The sequence below is a fragment of the Lipophrys pholis genome, assembly GCF_963383615.2.
Source record: "Lipophrys pholis genome assembly, chromosome: 17".
NCBI lineage: Eukaryota > Metazoa > Chordata > Actinopteri > Blenniiformes > Blenniidae > Lipophrys > Lipophrys pholis.
Genome location: NC_137643.1, coordinates 17,338,998 through 17,354,794, shown reverse-complemented (window position 1 = coordinate 17,354,794; position 15,797 = coordinate 17,338,998). Strand labels below are relative to the sequence as shown.

General features: G+C 42.8%; 1 protein-coding gene across 2 annotated transcripts; it reads left to right on the top strand.

Annotated features, from left to right (window-relative positions):
• The first annotated feature begins 1,213 nt into the window (after positions 1-1,213).
• On the top strand, positions 1,214-15,271 carry ldlrap1a (low density lipoprotein receptor adaptor protein 1a). Of its 2 annotated transcripts, XM_080484148.1 has the most exons (10): positions 1,214-1,424; positions 8,486-8,628; positions 9,406-9,518; positions 9,627-9,741; positions 10,724-10,796; positions 10,972-11,073; positions 11,598-11,725; positions 12,313-12,347; positions 12,580-12,611; positions 14,523-15,270. In XM_080484148.1, exons 1-10 carry the CDS (start codon positions 1,340-1,342, stop codon positions 14,567-14,569), a joined length of 873 nt encoding a protein of 290 aa, XP_080340274.1. In that variant the 5' UTR covers positions 1,214-1,339; the 3' UTR covers positions 14,570-15,270. The 2 variants fall into 2 exon arrangements, with proteins under 2 accessions (XP_080340274.1, XP_080340273.1); XM_080484147.1 differs by lacking the exon at positions 12,580-12,611 and having other exon boundaries at positions 14,523-15,271.
• Positions 15,272-15,797: the final 526 nt, after the last annotated feature.

Genomic DNA, 15,797 nt, shown 5'->3' with positions numbered 1-15,797 from the left:
TACAGACGCTTCAGAACACACTTGTTTATGTCGTAGGTCAATATATTATTAATAGTTCTATTTAAAATTGTCCATAACAGGGTTTTATTTTCAGAACAGCACCAGAAAACATGTGTGATGTTCCTCTTGATCACCACAAAGTCTCCGGCATGGTTGTTGGGTTTTTAGTTGTCTGCTCTCCTTTTGGGGAGTCATGACGAATCTAGTCAGATTCTTCCAACCAGACTTCCTCCATGTCTGTGAGCCGGTGGTAGATTGTGTCCTGCACATTTTGGACCGATCAACGTCTGAAATGTCAATCTTTAACTCTGATTCCCATTTGTTTTTTAAGGTAAAGTTTTGAGCAACACTTTACGGCATTTTTCACCACTGGAATATACAGCATGACGTTGAAATTGCACTTCATTTAAAAATATCAAGCTGTTCAGGTTTGTGGGTGTTCTTATTTACTCAAAGCACCATCCGTCCACCTCATATGCCTTTTTATCTAGTGTCGCATGAGCTGATCACAGCTTGGAGAAAACCGTAGGATACACTCAGGACAGGCCACCGGTCACAGGACAAACACAGACAACACTCATTCACACCCACTGGTGATTTAGGATCCTGAATTTTCTCAAACGCATATATATATGTGTGAACTGCAGAGGAAAACCTAGAGGGAATGTATGAAATCCACTCAAACGTCTTGATACCAAATCAATTTGAAATAATTGAGTTGTTTCTGGTCTGATCCACTTTAGATCAAACGTTTTAAGGGACCCAGACTGGGTTGAGATCAAGACCACGGCACACGACACAACACTCTCCCGTGCATTTTGTATTACTTTTTCCATTTACAGCAAAAAATAAATAAATATAATTTATCCACATGCACTTAAACACTTGTCACTCGTTCAGAGTTTAGATCATGCTTGAAGCACTTCTGCAAGATAAAATCAGGAAAAATAAATGTTTACATCCCAATGGGGTTGTTCGTGCTGCTTTCAAAGCTGCACGGAAAATTTAAGATAACATTTATGTTATTCCCATCGATAAAATTAAAGTAGCGTTTTTATAATAAATTAATAGTCTTTATTTAGAGTCATATAAAAGTTATATAAGAAAAAGATATAATACCAATTGTATTTGGTTGACCTCCTGTTTGTCTCGTAATGTCCCATGTGACGTGAACGCGGCGCCGATATAAATAGCGGGGTGTCCGAGTGCACTTGAAGGCAACACCGGTCCATCCTCCACAGCGGCGGCTCTCCGGACAACAACAACACTTCTTCCCCGAGAACAAGCAGCGAACTCCGGCTTCGAACTCCGGCGGCTCCCTGCTCTCTAACACCCCGACATGGACGCACTCAAGTCGGCCGGGAGAGCTATCATCCGGAGCCCGAGCATGGCGAAGCAGTCGTGGACTGCCGGCAGACACAGAAGTAAGAAAAAGTTGTGAAAAGGAGGTTTTTAATCCCGTCGTGTCAGAGTCGGATTATTTACTCGGTTTAAACTTTCAGCAAACTTTAGATTTTTTTTTTTTGTTTAAAAGTGACAAAGATGGGAGTTTGAGGGGAAAAAAGTTGGTCTTTTTTTTTTTGTGGGTAATCTATTTATTTCGAGAGTTGTTGGTCGTGTTTGTTTTATTAACTTCAGCAATAATAACGACGTATTTTCTTTTTTTTTTTTTTTAAACAAATTTAAACATGCCAAACAAATATCCACCCACTATTTTACACCCAACATAAAAAAAAAATTCACATTTGATTTTTTCAGAGTTCATTTTTTAACAGAATCCTGTTTGCTCTCTCACATCATTGCCAGCAGCAGTAATTTGGATTTATAGATAATCCCAGTCTTCACCCCCCCCCAACTACCACCAGAGGAAGTGCACAGGTCGGGGTCAGCCCTAAAACTACTGTGATTTCTCTATCTGCCTTTTTTCTCTTGCTCGAGGGCACTTCACCCAGGGGCCAAGATCTGGCCCACACAGCGTTGCATTACCATAAAAGTCTCCTTCAAGACCTATTGTGGGTCCTCAAGGGCCACTTTGTCAGCTAAATCTTACTTGATCCCGCCCGTAAAAAGAAAAGTGTGTATGTACGGCTGTGATGGCCGGAGTGGAAAAGCCTAAAAGCTCCTGCAGCCGGTAACCAAGAGGACAAGCCAGGAATGCTGTGGGTCAGTCGGTGCACGGCCCCCCTGTTGACTCCAGTTCATGCGGGTCTATTTGGAATTCCAGAAAGGCAATTGTTAAATCTGAGAAGTCCAAGAAAGATCAGATAAGTGCACTCCTGTTTTATTGGATGTGACCTTATTGGAAAGACGAATTGTGTCTGAGGAGTTTGAGATCCGGCCTCGCATGCCTCGTCCACACTTTGTTGGGTTAATGGCTGAAGCGCAGATGTTTGGCGGTGCACATCTGTCATTTCAAACTGTGATCCCTCCAACGGGCCACGCCTTCGCATTGTTCCCGGTGAGAAAACCTTGAGCTCACCAAGTACGACTAACCCCAACATACAGCAGCTGTTTATTTGTAATGTGAGGATTGTTTATTGATCTATCAAAGCTGTACTTAAAGTTACTTAACGTCACCTCAAGAAGGTGCGGCGAACGGAAATAGGGATTTTTGGTCTGCACATCTTTGTCTAGTTTCTTGGGCCCCGTTTACACGACGTCTCAAGTTTTTGCGTTTTCAACGACGTAGTAGTTTTCATGTTGGGCGACCAGTGGGTACTGCTGTCTGGTTTATTTAATGAAACCAGACGTGCACGCAGAGAACAACACGCTGTGAACATTAACGCAAACACTCATTCTCGTGGACACGCAACCAAGTTGGAATTTTATTACGGTGACTCTCAATTATAAAACTGCCAAGTTCTGGGAGTCATGACACTCTGGAGGCAGATGTTGTTGTTTTTCGGGCAGAACATCCATTTACTACAGTCGTGGTGCACATGCACAAAAGTTCCATTTTTTCCACGGAGACCGAGCGTTTCCCCCAAAAAAGTAGCGTTTCCAGTGACTCCGGCCACTGTTGTCATGTGAACAGAAGCCCAAAACACAACGAAACTTTTCGATTCTCCCTTGAAAACATTATTATTGTGTAGACGGGGCCAAAAGGTCGGATTACTTAAAGCAAATAGGAAACAAAAGGTCAAACAGCTAAAACCACTTAAAACAGTGGTTCACTAACTTTGTTGGTTGCCCCCCCCCCCCCCCCACGGAAAAGGAAGTCTTTACAGGTGCTCTTACGTTTTTCTTTTTTTAACCTGGTTTTAATCCGGCTGAAGTTTTTGCAAAGCGTAATCTACTAAAAAATTTACAGTGAACGCAGCTCCTGACCCAGTTGTCGTGTTTCGGTCACCAGGTCACCTCCTGGCTCACATTCCTCACCAGCACTGACCCACATCATCCGGGCCAGATTTGACGATCCGGCTCTGAACCGGGTTAGGGTTAGGCCCGAACTGACCGGCCGGCATTTTCCATATATTCAGATCGTGTCGGGTGAAAGCAGAAAGGCGGCGACTGTCGCAGGCAGGAAACCCTGGAGTACTTGAGGACCTGGAGAAAACCTCCTAACGTTTTGTACATGTTGGCGCCGACGGGCTTCCGTCTCGGCTCGGCTCTCTCTTTCTAACCTGTTGAGTTTGCATTGAGGGGACGCCTGTTGGGCTGCCATTGGAGTCGGTCCTGTTTTAAATGGCAACGGCTTTTACCACTTCTCTTTCCCCTCTTTTTTTTTTTTTTTTTTGTTGTTCCTCACAGTTTATTCGCCCTGGACAACCTGTGGCGGCACGCTGCCAGTGTGGAGGACGAGCCAGAGGGTGTTTGTATGTGGCAAAAAGCCCCTTTTTTTTTTTTTTCTCCTTAAAGGGCCTCCTTCACTGGCAGCACGTGACTGAACCAGTATATACCGACACTCAATATAGCAAATCACTGCCAAATAAGTGTATTTTACTTTGCTCCCTTCCCACCTTCAGACCTCCCCTATAGCTGTTGCATTGTTTAGGTTTTTTTTTTTTTTTCTTTTTTAAAAACTCACCCTGACAGCACGGCTTTGAGGCTAATGCTCGTCTTTGATATCAGCATCATCGATATCTCATCTCGTGTCTCAGTGTTGTATTGTGTTTAGTAAATAAGAGTTTTATTTAAAATTTTCACACTATCCTTCGTGGTTTGGCTCCGATTGGAGCCTCGTGTGGACCCAGTTTTATCTTCAACATCCCTGTTACACACAGAGAAGATCAGGCGAGTCATTTATATCTCCTTTTACGTTCTACATATAAGCAGCACGAGAACAAAATCCCAGATTAACAGACTGTGGGTGGTTCGACGGGGTTGGCGGGCACGGAGCCAAACAAACCTTAAAAAATAAAGACTTGAGCCGTGTTTTTATTAGCTCTTATGGGGTCGTGGAATGACGTGTCGCTTCTTTTGATGAGTGAAGTCAAACCAATAAAACGTCTCACTTTCTTGACAGACGTCCCCCCCGTTCCTCCGGAGTTGTTGCTTTGGTTTTTTTCGTGTTCTGCATCACAGAAGTTCATCAAGTTGTTCTGATTCTTGGGGCTCCACACGTCTCAACTTTTGGGTGAAATGCCTCTGAAATCCTTGCTTCACCGCGTCCGCCCCGGGCTTCAAAAACAAGCGCGTTATCTCTGATGTTTACATTTTTTTTATTTATTTTTTTTGTCTCCTCCCCCGAACGTCGAGTCAAACGCATTCGGTGCTCTGTGTAGATCAGTGGAGTTGAGAGTGAAATGAGCTGTAAAGGGCGGGTATAAATAAAAAAAAAAGTGTTTGGCACCGTGTGTTGGAGCGATCCTAAGTTGCAGGAGCGCTGCTGGTGGTTTCCCCAGTGACTCTGTGTTTGGTAAAGACACACAAATCAGTCCGGACATGAATTGCCCGTCAGCTTTTTTTTGTTTTAGTTGTTTTTTTTTTTGTTTGTTTTTTTGGGGGGACGGCCATGTTCGCCGCACAAAGACGTTTTCTTGTACCCGGCGACGTGAAATAGGTCCTCATCCATCAGCGTTGGATGGAATGAATTGCAACAGAGCTGAAGACTTTGCCTCGTCTTTAAATTCCTCCTTTTCTCCGTCTCCTATAGACGTCTTCATTAACACAACGGTGACTCACACGTGAGGTTTTTTTATTTTTTTTTTAACACCAACAGATGGTAAGTTTGCTTTGTAATTTCAGAAGACGTCACCTGGTTTCACTCGGTCTGGGTTCACACGTGAACGCAGCTGTTTCCTTTCACGTGTAGTCGTTGCCGACCTCTGACCCCAGGGGCTCTTTTACACTCTGGAGCCGAGCGGCGCCTGGTACCTGTACTGCTGCTGCTGCTGCTGCTGCTCTGCTGCTGCTCTCATGAGAAACTACTGCAAACTGATGCTGGAGCCACTTTTTTTTTTCCTTCTTCCTTAAATCTGTTTATTGGTATTTTCACACATAACCAAAGGGGGAGAAAATCAAGCTTAAAATCTGGAAAAAAACAAACTTGCACAAAGGACAAACTATGACTAAAAAGGAATCAGAAAATAGAGCGGAGGGGGGAGGGGGGAGCAGTACAGTGGGTCAGTGTTACTAAATCATGTCATTGAAAAGGTATAATATGCTGGAAGCCTACTTCTTGAACATATTTAAAGAGGGAGTTCCATATACTATGAAACTTCCGAAGTGAGCCGTTCTTTATTTGTCTAATTTGACTGAATTAAGGACGGCTTTTATCCAGATGTGAGGCAGGAGTTGCAGATTTCCACTTTAACAGAATTGACCTTCTATCCAGAAGGGTGACAAAGAGCTAATGGGGGGAAAGTGTCAGAGCAGATTTAGCGTTTCGTTCGGTAGGTTTCCCCAACAACCCCGGTAAGAGATTGAACACATCGCTTCTGTCATTCTGAAAATTCTCTTACAAGTTATTTTCAGTGTGGTGCAAAAAGCATGATACTCTGAGTTTTTTTTTCCTTTTCTCATTTGAGTTGAACTGACTCTGGGTTTTACACAAAATTGGAGTTTTATTATTAGTCCGTCGTCTTGTCGGTACGTCAAGACAGACTCCAGAGTAAAAGGCACAGAATTGTTCTCCACAATAGTCCATAATGAAAGTCAGTCATCACAGTTGTATGAAGCATCAACGTTTCAAAATGATCTCCGCCTCTTTGGAAGGCTGGGAATGGTTCTTAAGGCCCCCATTTTTTGTCTCCGTTTGCATGACCACGGTGCCCGGAGCCACTGAAAACTCAACTTTTTTTTTGAAAACGCTGCAACCGCGAATGCGCACCATGGTCGTGGTAAATAGTTCTTGGACAACAACAACAATGTTTCCTTCAGAGTGTCATGACTCCCAGTCAATATTCTCCTTTTAATAACAATCCCACTTCTTCGTCTGTCTGTGCTTTTTTCTGTCGACGGGGCCTAATAAGGGTATTTTAACTAATATATATTTAGTTTTTAACTAAAGTAAACCTTTCAGACGATGAAGCCAAACTCCTCCGATCAATAACAAACTTTTTGTGCAAAGTCGGCAGGTTTATTTTGGACTTGCTCGATGATTTGATTGCTCCTAAACCGGGTTCTGGATTCCCACAGAGCGGCTCCACACATCACACTGGGAACCTGAGGCTGTACCTGCTCTGGGAAGTTAACAAAACCCATAATGAGGAACTTTCTAGAATCTGAAGCAGACGTGGGGGTGGTTGTGTCCCCCAATGGAGAAAACATCTGGAACTTTCTTTTTAGGCAAGAAAAATGGCTTTTAATGCTTTTTAATGTTGTGGGGCTTTTAAAGCTTTTAGTGATCCAACTTCACGCGTTGAATTCTCCACATGGCACCATTACGAGACACCATTATATGCGTTTAATGTAAAGTCGTATTTGGATCCCCCCCAGAGTGGACATGGGGAAACGGTTTACCAAATTCTTTTCACCAACATTCCCTCCAGTACTTTATGTGATTACCTTGAACTTAAACCGACACTGTTCTGAATGACTGCGCACCGCTAACCCCGTCGAAGTTTATTTTCCCCTGTGTTGTAACCGATTAACATTCCTATTGGCCTCGACTGTACGATTCTGTAGATCTGATTAGGCAATATTGGCATGTTAAGACTCAATAATCCAACGCCGGAGCCGAAGCACCACGGCTCTGTCTGGAAAACGAATGGCGGAAGCGTCACAGTCCCGCTTTGTGTCCAAGCATTGTTTAGAAATACAATGCTTCACCTCCTCCTCTGGAAACTATCCTGAAAATTACATATGCAGTTGTTGGGTTTGTTTGTTTGTTTTTTTTGCTCGTTGACATGCGTCATCGGCCGATGAGATTTGCAGCGTTGAGAGCAGTCTGCTGTATCATGTTTCACGGAACAGACGGCTCGTTTTCATCATCAGAGCCGGGTCACCGTGGGTGCACTGACTTGTTGATGTTGACTTTACCGCCACGTGCCAAAGAACAGCAGCCGGACAAACAAAAAACAAAAAAAAAACTCAGACATAATTCTTGTTTCTGTTTACACTCCTGACAGACAAAGCAAAAAAAATCATGTTGTACGGCTGGAATTTAATCAATTGGCAGCATCTTGAAATTATTAAACACAAGTTGATCGTCTATTTACACAAACAAAATAAAAAATCAGGATTCGGTTGGTGTCGGAAAGGTTTTTTGTTTTTTCCGCTTTTTATTTTGTTGAAATGTATTTGCTTGCAAATGTTTTGGTGGAATGAATCCCAGCTGGAAGACGAACCATCACTCTCTTCTCGGTGTGTGTGTGTAAACATGTGCCGGCAGGAGTGTGTGGTATGCACTGCGTCCCAAGAGGAGGATGAATTTCCAGGTATTGGTGATGTTTTTCTGCTCTTGCCTTCCCTGACCCGCCCCTCCCTCCGTCTCTCCCTTCGATCCCACCGACTCCCTCTTTTCGTTCTCTGAGGAAATCTGTGTAAACACCGCTCCAGGGTCACGGCCAATCGGTCATCACACACACACACAACCTGATAAGAAGGCACACGGAGGGATCAGACGCTCCTCGTCCGCTTCAATGAGAAAACGTGACATTAGCAGACTGAGACGTCCCTCTGTGAACTCTGATCTCCATCAGAGGAAAACCACGCGCTCCTCTTATCGCAGCATGTGTGCCCCCTTTTTTTTTTTTATTGTCGCTCCCTATAAGTTGTTTTTGGAGAGGAGATATTTACTTTACATTCACAGCCCCTCTGACCTACATACCCTGTTTTTGCCTCTTTTTCTTTTTCACTTGGGGAAGAGAAGAGCTCGACTGGAAGTTCAACACAGGCTGTTTACATTTCTGCCGCTCTTTGAATGTTCTCACCACTAATCTTTATTTATTTTAGGGCATGAAATGTGTGTGTGTGTTGGGGGGTGGGAAGAGAGCGTATAAATATTTGATGTCTTTAACTTGGAAAAACGTGATTAGTGCTGATCAATGGATTGGCCCACTCGTCACTGAAAATATTTATTTCTTTATTTTTCTCTCGGCAGAGCTTCCGGAGAATTGGACCGACACACGCGAGACGATCCTGGAGGGCATGACCTTTAACCTGCGTCACCTCGGCATGACACTGGTGGACCAGCCCAAGGGAGAGGAGCTGTCGGCGGTGGCCGTGAAGAGGATCGTGGCCACGGTCAGAGCTCGGAGTCGACCTCTTCGTGTTTGCATAGAAACGGATCCACCGTTCACACCGCCTGAGTTAATTCCAGAGATTAACGTTTTCACTGGTTAGAAATGAGCCACAGCTAGACCCAGAGTCCACCGTCGCTCTGGGTTCTGATCAAACCCAAAGCGGAGCTGCTTGGGAACACCGCTAATCCGCTTGTTCTCGGGCCACACGTGTGACGTCATCTTACTGGTAAAGCACGGCGGCGGTATCATCATGCTGCCGGGCTGCTTTGGGTACATACGAGATGTAAACACTAATTTTGAGAGGAAAATTACCGAAATCTCGTAAAATCTTCAAATGAGATTTTTAAATCCCGATTCAAGATTATACTGTAAAACCAAAGACTAAAAATAAATAAGTAAATAACATGTCTCAAAAAAATTTTTTTAATCTTGGCATGTGCCAAAAACTTAGCAGTTTGAAAATATAGACATTTTCTCTAAATTTAAAGGTTATTGTGGAACTATTTTACCAGTCCGGTCCACTCAAGATGAAATTGGACGGTATGTGGATCCGGGATTAAAAAAAAAAATTGTTTCTGCTTTGAAGTATGAGCGAAGCCTGCCACCATTCCGTGGGTATATTTTTGACTCATTATTTTCACTAAAGAAGCGTTGTTGAAGAAAATGTAGATAAATGGTTGTTTTTTTTTTATTCCTCATGATCCGGCCGGATTATTCCCCCACTGTGCTCTGATGTGGAACTTTTTAAAGCTGGTGTTTCACTCTCGTCCCCTTGCAGGCCAAAGCCAGCGGAAAGAAGCCTCAGAAAGTCGCTCTCAAGGTTTCCCCTCAGGGAATCGTGCTGCACGACAGCTCCACCAACAAAGTCGTGGAAAACGTCTCCATATACAGGTACAAAGTGGCTTCTGGGATTGAATGTCGGTGGGAGCCTTGCTTCGCAGTGGGGGGGGGGGGGTATGGTACAAAAAGTAAATGTGACGCGTGGTCTGCGGCCCGCAGGATATCCTACTGCACGGTGGACAAACTCAACGACAAAGTCTTTGCTTACATCGCTCAGAACACTCTGAACGGGACCCTGGAGTGCCACGCCTACCTCTGCTCCAAGAGGAAAGTGGTGAGTTTGGAGCGTTTTTATATCTTACATTTTAACGATTCGCTTCACTTTTAGTGCTCGACTTGACGATATCGAGGAGGCTCGTAACGTCTCTGGCGGGGCTGTAAATGCTGCAGTGTGTGTGTGTGTGGCATTAAACCATCCCATAATCTCGTCTCGGGGGAATCAAACGGTTAAATGAACGATCTTGTTTTGTCAGAAGCAAAATGCCCATCTTTATAGGTAAATCGGCTCCTTGCACTTTCCCTGTCGCATCAGTTTTCTCTCTTAACCCCCTTTTTCTTACTTGGAGAGAAATTCAGTAAAATAAGATGAACCTTCAAACTCAAAGTTTTGCCATAGATACAAAGACTCTGTGGTACGAGTCACATTAAGAGCAGTAAACATTTTGTTGGTTTTCTAACCGATCATGTTTCTGTTTTGTGGTTTCACCTCTTTTGAAAACAATTTTCAAGGGTTTTTGACTGTTTATAGCGTTTTTTTTTCTTTTTTTAGTGGTTCAAGCTGTTTTTATATGTCAAATTATCTGACCTGTTTAACCACTTCAGTAATTCTTACTTGCATGTTTTGTTTTTTTTTTATCCCAGTGGTTTAAACTGTTTTATACGTTCAAGCTTTTTTCACCGTTTCTCGCTGTTTTATCCATTTTTATGTTTTAATTTACGCCTTATCTTGTGTTTTTTTTTTTTGTTTTCTTTTTGTTTTCACACTTGTTTTAGGGCTGACACATACGAACTTAACAATGTTTATAAACCACAGATTATGTGGCGGCTCCAGAGCAAATAAGCCAATGTCTTTCTGACTCCCGCTACATCTGTCCTTGGCTGTAATCTCTCTCGCCCGTCGTATCGGCACAATGTTTCAACCGGAGTCCCGGCAGCGACAGAGTCTTCTCATTCTTACTGGAACTGGGAGTCGCTGGGAAAACGAACAAATACAAATGTACCATCTTGTTCCGACCGTCTGCGTGTCTTGTGCCCAGGCTCAGGCGGTGGCGCTGACGGTGGCTCAGGCCTTCACCGTCGCGTTTGAGCTCTGGCAGGTGGCCAAAGAAGGTGAGCGACATTGCCTCCACCCCTCCCACGCACCTTCTTTACTTTTCTTTTTGACCTGTGGCTAGAAGTGGCCAACACTCGCGTCCAATCGCTCTGACCCACTGAGAAATGTCGGTTACAGTAAAACTGCCATCCGTCTCACTTGGGTGTTTTTTTTGTTGTTGTTTTTTTTCAGAGAAAGAAAAGAGAGTGAAGTCTGGTTCTGCTGGCGAGGGCAGCAGCAGCAGCAGCTCACATTCAGAAAGATCCAACAGCTTTGGGAGCCTGAAAGGCACAGGTAACACACACACACACACACACACACACACACACACACACACACACACACACCTTAGACAGTTTGTATAAGTCTGTCAGAAATGGTCCATATTCACTCTTTTAAACTATTTTCAACAATATCTAATCCAACTTTATTTCTAAAGCACATTTACAAACACTGCAGTGGACCAAAGAATGAATAAGATATATGATAAAACAAATTTAATAAGGGATTAAAACATGGGGTAATTTAAAAGACAATTAAAAAGGCGAGCGCTCCTGTGGCGTCGAAGGCCAAAGAGGTTAAAGTATGTTTTTAAATGGGACAGGGAAGGGGGTCGGTCCGATGGACAGAGGAAAGTCATTCCCCTCTCAGATTACACTTGGTATCATCCAATATCATTGCACATGGAACAAAAAAATGGATAAATTCACAGCCATCTTTTACATGCGTGCTTCCAAATCATTTCCATTTAGATCATAAGAAACAACCAGAGCTTTAAAAAGAGTATTCAGTCAATAAAATATGTCGTGAATCCCCAGATGTTGCCACAGACAACCTGCTGGACTTTGAGGACGGTGTGGCCGTGGCCGTGGAGCGCAAAGGGAACGTAGAAGAGGATCAGCTGGATAACCACAGACCCTCCGAGACCAATAACAACACTGCCTGGGTACGCTTGCTTTGCAGATCGCTGTTCTCTAATTAACTTTTTACACTTTCGATCTGGCGTCGCACACAAAGTACAGCTGTGTGAACCTTTTGTAGACGTGGTGCCGTGGGACAGTGGTGGTTCAGATAAAGTAAAGTAAAAGGTCATTTAAAGTACAAAATCTGTTGTTTAAGGAAAAGCTTGAGCAAATAATGGTGTTTTTAAGTCCTGATTTGAAAGATTGAACATGTTTATTATATTATTTGACACTAATTTTAACCAAGACCGATTAAACAAAGACCAACCAGAGTGTTTGAAGTAAGCGTGACCCACTTTTTGGAGATGACATTCCTCACGTTGTCACTCAAAAGCAGCATTTGCATCATTCCTTCACATTTTTTTTTTTTTCATTTTCTTTTACCTTTATAATCCTAAATTAAGCAGTCTAAAGTCCGTCTTCGGTGCCATTTGTTTGACAGAATCAGAAGACATATCTAATCGTCTCTGAAAATCTTAGTTTAACATGTTTTACCTCTCTTGTTCGTGTATAAAACCTCAAAAAGATTCACATCACGCTTGTCCTTTTTTTTTTTTTTTTTTTCTTCCAGGAAATAGAAGATGGTTTGGATGAAGCTTTCTCCAGGTGAGATATTAACAGTAACTATTAAAAAAAAAAAATAATTCTGCTTGTTCATCTCCAAAAAGAAATCAAGCCTGTCCTGCTTTGTAGCCGCGCTGCTTCACAGTGCCACCTGCTGCTGATGTCTGTGTACTGCGGGGAAACCAACTGCAGCCTGATCATGTAGAACCTTAAACTGGGAGTTTGATCTTGGGGTTGATTTGATAAACTGTCCTCAATGTGTTTGTGTCTCCAGCTGTGCTCTGGATAACTATGGTTCACTTCCAGGTAAAGTTACGAGCCTCACTTAGCGTGTTGTTCGTCCTAATTCACTAACCCGGCATCAATCCCATTACCCCCCCCCCCCTGTCAAACCCGATAACGCGGCTTTGCGGGTCAGGACTGGCTGGCCGCGAGTGCGAAATCGCCCTGTGGTTGTGTGACAGTGGAGCAGTGGGCCACCGCAGCGTTTAGTCCCAGTGAGTGTCTCTTGAGTAATCCTGCCGACCTTCACTGGGACTCTGCGCCCGTCGTTTCAACAACCTGAGCCCTTTGTTGTCGAAACACGTCTGAGATGCTGAACCGCTGATGACCGAGGATCAACGGTATAAATTAACTAAGCCCCCCGTCCCTCCTCCCCCCCGGCTTAGTTTAGTTTTTTTGTGCACAAAACATTTCAATCTGACCGTCTTCAATGTAGAGTTCAGATTTGTATTTCTTTATTTTGTCCTCAAGATGTTTTCATCTGACAACTTCCATGTTCAAATCTGTCCCCGAAACCCTTAATCTGAAAGATTAGTGAAAATGCAGCGCCGTCACCCAGTTCTTGTTGATCTCTGCAATAACCCCGAGGGACGCCGTTTTAGACAAAAGTCAAGTTCATGGGGATTTGAGCTGAAATCTTTCGGACGCAATTCACCAAGACTTTTTGGTAGAAAAGACATTTTTCGCGCACAAACTTGAAACCAAATGTCACCTGAGATTTGCCGTCGCGTTGCACCAGCCTTAAAGTCTGGATTATACAATCCTCATTGTTTTTTTTAATCCAGTTCATTTCCTACGTTTTCTTTCCAGTGTTTCCTTTAACTCCATTAAGATTTGTTCCATAATCTTTAGATCCTTTGTCCGTGGTGTTTCTTTAACCTAATCTCTCATTAGTGCTTTCAACTAATTAGTATTTTCTTAACAGGTATTTCTTCATTCTGTGGGATTTTACAAAGTTCTCGGACCAAACCGCTCTTGGGGAGTTCAAATCTAAATATCTGTCGTTAGTAGCTTTGATAGGGGAAGACCTTGAACCGCACTGCACCCTCCCAACACTCTTTCTCCTGCATCAAGTCGGCATTTTTGTTTCAATATCAGACTTATTATGTTTTTGTGAAAGACAATTTAGATATACCTGCAATAAGAAGTGAAAATCATTGGTTGTTAACTCTGGCTGAACGATATGAACAAAATGCATTATGAATTTTAATGCACATATAGCAAAATACCAAAGTGAAATTTAATTGTGTGTGTGTATATATATATATACTCTACACTCTGCTTGTCAACGAGTGTGTTGCCAACAGGTCATATTTAATCATTATTTCAACACTACGTCATATCTGGTGACGATTTAATCACAAAAAAAGCCTCAAAAGGAATGCCTATAACATTAAACAATTGGAGTCAAAGAAGAAGAAGAATGGAACAAAACATCAACATCTCGTGTTTCTTTTTTATTATTATTCATTACAAGTCAAATTGCTAACTAATATTGTGCCACCTTTAGTTAAAATCTCCTTATTCCTTTTTTACAATGAGGTGAAAAAATCCTCCCGATGACACCCGGATCTACAAATCCTGGTTTTTCAACAGCTTTTGGTTAAATCAGGGGTGAACATGAAGCCCGTGGGCCAGAAACTGGCCTGCGAGAGGCTCTAATTTGGACATTTTACTGTGTTTTACACCAGAAAGTTTCATTAAAAATTGGCTTCATGTTGAGATTGAGATCATTTTCAGTCTTTGTTTGTTTGTGAAAAGTTAAACATTTTCATCCTGTGGACGCTGCGCCACCACGACGAAAAAACTTTCCAGATAATTAAACAAAACCACACATCAAACTTGTTGGGTCACAGTCGCGAGATCTTTAAAAAGAAGTTCACGTTTAGTTTTTCAGTTGAATTACATGGTGCTCTTTGATTTTCGCTCCCTCAGACTGGCAGTGTCGCGTTCTCACCCCGAGGTCCTGGACATTGGGCTGATGCCTCAGGACTGGCTGGCCGAGCCCGACTGGGACCGAACCAACGGGAACGCTCTTTTCAGCCAGTGTGAGGACAATATCTTAGGCTTCTGACCCCCCCCACCTTCCCTCCCGCCCGCAATTGGAGCAGAGGACGTCTTCCAGCGACTCGGCGAGATGCCGTCGTGCGTGTTTTAAATCGGAGAGGAGGACGAGACGCAACCGGGCCTCTTCACTCGCACCAAAGCAATAACGCCGCCTCCAGTGTTCCGTCGGCTCCTATTCCAAACGTCACATCTAACTTATGTTCTCCGCGTGTCTATGTCCGTTTTGCCAGTGTACTTAGTGTTTTGTTTTTTTTTGCGTGTTTTAGTTGTTTTTGTAGGGCTTCCTGTGCGCTGATCATTTCACATCCGCCGGCCTTAATAACAGTAGGACAATCAGCTGGACTGTATATTCAAATCATGGAAGACAAGAGGAACTGTCATTGGATCCAGCGTTCTTCCAATCATCTGAAAATTTGTATTCTTTTCTTTTGTATCCTATGAAATCTTTTTCTGATATTTTTGTCACACAATTCACTTTTTTTTTTCTTTTTTTTTTTTTTTTTGCAAAAGTGATCAAAACCTAAAATGTGTTAATTTTTAAAAAAACATTGTGACCATTTCTTTGTACTTTATAATCCACCGGCATTGTACAGAATTAAAGTATATTCAATATTAGTAAATGGTCTTCATGCATCTTCTGGTTGAGTCGAGGGGAAAACTTCACTTCCATCCTCTCTGGGTGTAAATCGCCTCTTTTTCCAGTAGGGGGGGCCAATGGGCTGACAGCTTGGTGGGTTTTAGAAATGGAAGTTACAGCCAGACACTTTCCAGAATTTAAAAAATAAAATATGATTTGGAGACACGTGACTTTTATAGATATCTTTAACTCTGAGATTATTACAGAGAGGAACTCCAGGTCGATCCATCCAGAGGAGTGAGCGGCGTGATTCAAATCGTAAGAGCGTTTAAAGTGACACCAGAATAATTTAAGCCATATATCAAGAGGTAAACTTACAAACATTCATGGAATTATCTAAGTTTATAAGATTCCAATGTGCTATAATGTCCTGTAGGTGTGTGCAATTTCACTGAAAAGAATGTAATGGGAAACAATAGATACTTGATTAAAATGCCACCAGTGGCATGTAAAAAAAAAAAAAGCTTTTTACAAGGAACTGGGGAAGGACTGAACCACCGACAAAG